The sequence below is a fragment of the Ciconia boyciana genome, chromosome 7 (assembly GCF_034638445.1).
Source record: "Ciconia boyciana chromosome 7, ASM3463844v1, whole genome shotgun sequence".
Lineage (NCBI taxonomy): Eukaryota > Metazoa > Chordata > Aves > Ciconiiformes > Ciconiidae > Ciconia > Ciconia boyciana.
Window position 1 is genome coordinate 10312467 of NC_132940.1, and position 5175 is coordinate 10317641.

Here is a 5175-nt window from a genome sequence, read left to right on the forward strand (position 1 = left end):
AGCAGGGATAACCTTTCTCCCGGCCCCCACCTCCCTCTCCCTGGAAACAGGCAGAGGGTTTTTTTTAGGGGGGGCGGGGGGCACAAAAAAGCAAAGCAAGAAATAAAAAATAAAATTAACAAAAAAAAAATCCGGGGGGTCCTTTCCCTTGCCGGCCCGTGGACCCAAAGCGGGGACACCCCCCGCGCCCGGCCGGGGAAGAGGCCGGGGGAGGCACGGCCGGAGTGGCAGCCTGCAGCGGTGGGAAGGCAGGCGGCGCGGAGCAGCCCCGCGCAGGCTGCGCGCCCGGCCGCGGAGGGGAGGCTCAGCCCCGCCGGCGACCCGGCCCCGAAACCCCGCGACCGGCCGAGGGTCGCCAGCCCGAGGGTGGGAGCCGCTGGCTTCCCCGAGGCCCGAGCGGGGCTCTCGGCTCTCAGCGTGACAAAGGACATCGCAAAGAACGATTGGGATTTTTTTTTTTTTTTTAACCAGGTCACAAACATTTATTAATTTACACCAACGGTGGACAAAATTCTGTTGCCTTTTGCACATCAAATTATTCACAGATTCTCTCAATAAAATAGATATGACGGATGCACAACCAGTGAAGAGTTAACTGGACTCCGCTCATTAGCTCCCGAATAATCTATGTACAAATAATTACCAATACACCAAAAAACCCACGCACGGAGGGGGTGGGAAAACGGGGGATCAAAAAACCCAGTACGGGAATTCTCCGAACTTCCTGACGGATCGGATTTTCTTTTAAACGTGCATTTGAATGTCTCATTGGGAAAAAAAAAAAAAAGAAGAAAAAAAATAAACCGCAGTCCTGAGTTTCACCGACTTTTCTTCTTCTTAAAAATAAAGAAACCCTAAACAGTGCCTTTTAAAACCAAACCCGAAGCTTCAAAGAAACTAAAAATAAGATCGAGGCATTAAAACATTTTCTTTGAGAGCAGGGGACAGACAGACACACATGGCAAAACCGCCCGGGAGAAAGATTTGCAGGAATGAAAACGGGCTCGCTGCGACCGGGGGCGGCTGCAACTCCCCTGGCCACTTTCCCAGGCGATTTGGGGGACCCCCGCGGAAAACCCGCACCTCTCAAAGGAAACATTTCCCACACTAAGACCGTTTCTTTCTTAACATCCCCCTCTCACCCCCGCAAGACGTTGCGTGTTCAACCAGCCCAGGTCCCCGCTTCTGCTACAGTCACTTTATAAATACGCTTTGGCGCTTGGGGGACGAAATCGTGTTATTCTTTCCCCCCTCCCGCCATCCCGATTTTTTTTTTTTTTTTTTTTTCCCCCTAGCAAAGAGACACAAACAGATCTGGATGCCACAGAGCCTGGAAATAAAGTAAAAATTAAAAAAAAAAAAAAAAGAAATATTTCCTACCTTAAAACACAACAGGAGGAGATGGGGGGGCGGGGAGGGGGAAGGAGAGCGGTTTCGGAGGAGGGGGGAGAGCTGGGAAGGGGCCGTTTGCTTCGCGACTCTCCCCCCCCCTCCCCGGCACACTTTAAAAATGACAGCTGCTCAGGGTTGTGATTTTACTGGAAAAGTTCTGGGCCGGCTGCAGGAGCGGCTCGTGTGCCAGGCTGACCTGGGGCTGTGCCGGGGCCAAGGCGGGGCTGAGCACGGCCAGGACCTGCGCCGGGGGGCCCGCCTGGCCGGCGGGGTAGGGCGCGGCGGGCGCGGCGCTGGGGTTGGTGCTGGGCGGCGGGGGCACGGCCCCCCCGATGATGTTGTCTATGGAAAAAGAGGGCCGGGAGGGGTGGTTGGTGCCGCCGCCGCCGCCGCCGGCGGGCGTGGGGTCCGGCTTCAGGGTCTGGAGGAGGGCGGCGGGCAGGGCGGTGGGGCTCAGCTGGGGGTGGTAGAAGGACTTCCTGCAGTTCAGCTCGCCGCCCAGGAAGGAGGGCAGCCCCGAGGCGGCGGAGAAGACGGAGGCGGCGGCGGGAGGCGGCGGAGCCGGTAACGGGCAGTGCGGCGCCGGGAAGGGGAAGGCGCCCGCGGCGCCGCCGCCTCCGCCGCCGGGGTGGTGGTGGTGGTGGTGGGGGGGGTAGCCCTGGAGCTGCAGGCCGTAGTTGTAGCCGTAGGGTCCGTAGGCGAAGCCGGGCAGGAAGGCGGCGGGGTCGGCGGCCCCGGCCCGCAGCAGCAGCTCGGGGTGCGGCGGGTGCAGCTGCTGCTGCCGCTTGAAGCGCTTCCTCCGGCGCAGGAAGCTCCCGTTGTCGAACATGTCGGCGGACTCGGGGTCCAGCGTCCAGTAGTTGCCCTTGCCCGGGTTGCCGGGCTCCCGGGGGATCTTGACGAAGCAGTCGTTGAGGGAGAGGTTGTGGCGGATGCTGTTCTGCCAGGCGGGGAACTTCTCCCGGTAGTAGGGGAAGCGCCCGCTGATGAACTCGCAGATCTCGCTCAGCGTCAGCCGCTTCTTGGGGCTCTGCAGGATGGCCATGGTGATGAGGGCGATGTAGGAGTAGGGCGGCTTCACCAGCGGGTTCTTCCCCCCCGCGCCGCCGCCGCCGCCGCCGCCCGCGGGCGCCTTCTCCCCGGGCGCGGCGCCGCGGGCGCACGCCGGCTCCGAGCCGCCGGCGGGGGAGAGCCGCTCCGGGGACCCCCCCATGCGCGCCTTGGCGGCCCCGCTCCGCGGCAGGGCGAGCCCCAGCGGATCGCCGCCGTCCTCCTCGTCCTCCTCCTCCTCGTCCTCCTCCTCCTCGTCCTCGCTGTACTTGCCCCCATCCTGGGGCGGGCCCACCACGTCGATATCCGCGTCCTCCACCTCGGAGAGCGGCTCTTCCTCCGGGGAGCGCTCGGACATGATCCCGCAGCCGCCGCCGCCGCTGCTGCCCAAAGTCATTGTTGTGCGGCCGGGGCGGCCGGGGCCGGGCTCCCCCCCCCACCTAGCGGCGGCTCCCGGGATGGGCCCGGGGCCGTGCCGGAGGGCTGCGGCCGCCGCTGGGACTCCGCGCCCCGGCGCCGCCGCTCCGCGCCCCGCTCGCCGCGCCGCTGCTGGCGGGGCCGCGGCAGGGCTGCGGGGTGGTGGCTGCGGAGGGAGGGGCGGCGGAGGGGGCGCGGGGCGGGGGCGGAGGGACGGGACGCCCGGGGGCCGGGCAGCGAGCTTGGGAGCGGCGATAATAAATAATAGTAATAATGATAATGAAAGGGGGGGGGGAAGAGGAAAAAAGCGGGGGTGCGGCGGCTCCTTGGCGGGGCGGGGGGGGAAGGGAGGGGCGGGGGAAGAGGGAGGGGGGAGGGCAGAAGTTGGGAAGGCGGCTCCCCCCTCCCCACCCCTCCCCTCCCGAGCTGGGACCCGGTGGAAACGCTCCCGCTCTGCGCCTCCTGCCAGCGCTCCCCAGGCCTTTATACGGCCGCCCCGGCGTCACGTGGCGCCCGCCGCCCGCCGCAGCCCCCGCGGGGCACGGCGAGGGGCTGCCCGGCACGGCCCGGGCCCCGGGGAGCGCGGCCCCCGCCCGCGGCGGGGATGCTTTCGAGGAACGGCGCTGCCCGCTCCCCCGGCGCTCGGATGCCGCCGGCCCCGCCTGGAGCCGGCTGGTGCGGGGGGGGGGGGGGTCGGCGCCGGATAAAGCCACGCCGCGCCCCAAGCACCCCGCGGTGCTGGAGGCTCGCAGGGCCCGTTCCTGCGGGGTGCGACGGCCGCCTCCCTCCGCCCGGGGGCCGCGGAGGGTCCCTTCTTCCCCCGAGAGCTGCCCACCCACGGGGCTGGGGGCTGAGCGGCAGCCCTCCAGCAGCCGCGCCGGCGGGGACCCTCGCTCCGCCAGGGCCGAGCCCTCGGGACCCCCGGGGGGGTTGTGTGTGAATGTGGGGATCCCCGCTCCGCTTCTGCACACGCTTACGTCACCGACACGTCACCGAGCCCGGAGCACCCTGCCTGGAAACCCGCCTTCCCCGAGGGCTCCCACGGGCCCGCACCCGCGGAAGGGATGCTGCCGCCCGGCAGGTGCGGGGCGGAAGGCGAGGCGCAACGCTCAGTCAAGCCTCCCCCCACGCGAGAAATAACCAAAGGGAAGGCTGTGCGTGTCCGCGGGGCGCTGGGACGGCTCCCGAGTCCCGCGTCCCCGTCTGACGGGGCTGGCCCGGCCGGGTACCGCTTTCCGAAGTGGCCCACCCGCAGCCCGGCCGGGCCCCAGGTACCCTCCGGGACGGGGAATCTCCGCGGCCTCGGGATCTCCTGTCCGCCGCTCTCCAGCCGTCGCTCCCCCCGAGGCGCAGCATCCCCCGACGGCTGGCAGGGAGGAGGCGGTGAGCAGCGGACACCCACCTTGCCGCGGGCTGCAGCCGAAACGGGAGGATTTCCCTGTAACCAGAGGCACCCCAGCCCCCCCCCGGAGCCACAGCGGTGTCCCCGCGGGTGGCAGAGCCCCGGTCGCCCTTTCCCAGGGCAAGGCCGGGGCGGCCACCCCGGCGCAGGGCGGGGGACACGGCCACGGCTGCAGCCGCCCACCCCACGCCCCGTGGGTGGTTGTAGCAGCCCGATGTCCCTGTCTCTGCTGCGGACACACCGAGCCACGCTCACACGGGTTGGTTTTTTTTTTCCCCTTAGAGGCTCTGCAAACACGCAGCCGCTTTTCCGGGGGGGAGGATGCCTGGGGAGGGAGGAAGGGGATGGTTTCCTCCAAGGGGGTGCCAGGGGGAGATCTCTGCCCCCCCCAGGGCCGCGTTCAGCAGTGTGAGAATCCGCGGTGATGAATTGCCAGTCGCTGCCGTTAACAGGTGCGAGCATTTGGTGATAAAATCTCCAGCACTAATACCGGGGAGCCGGGCCAAACAGCTGCGCGGCCCCGCTTCCAAATGCCGGTCACAATTACTCAAGCCCTAACGACTCGGTGCACAGGCTCGCCGAGCTCGGGGGGACTCCGAGGAGCGGGCAGGGGCGGGCAGGAGCAGGCAGGAGCAGGCAGGAGCAGGCAGGAGCGGACGGCGCTTCGCCCGCACTTCTCCCGTTGAAGCAGCTATTGCAGAGCCGGAGCCTCTGCGCGGACTCGGTCGCATCCCCGCCGCCAGCGCTGCGATCGGGGAGGATTTCTCCACCGGAGGGAAAAATAGATGAATAACTGTGCTGAGAGTTGCTCAGGAAGGTGGGCAGTCTGTCCCGCGGGCGTGCGTCAGGGCTGGGGGAGCTTTCCTGAGCTCTTTCACTTTTATACTCCTCCGATGCGGATAACCTGCGTTTGC

At 66.8% G+C, this 5175-nt stretch overlaps 1 protein-coding gene across 1 annotated transcript; it reads right to left on the reverse strand.

Moving 5' to 3' along the window:
* Positions 1 to 1504: 1504 nt before the first annotated feature.
* Positions 1505 to 2839, reverse strand: FOXD2 (forkhead box D2). The gene is given in 3 exon segments (XM_072868105.1): positions 1505 to 1993; positions 1995 to 2038; positions 2041 to 2839. Coding segments are annotated over 3 exon segments (1332 nt in total).
* Between the last annotated feature and the right edge of the window lie 2336 nt (positions 2840 to 5175).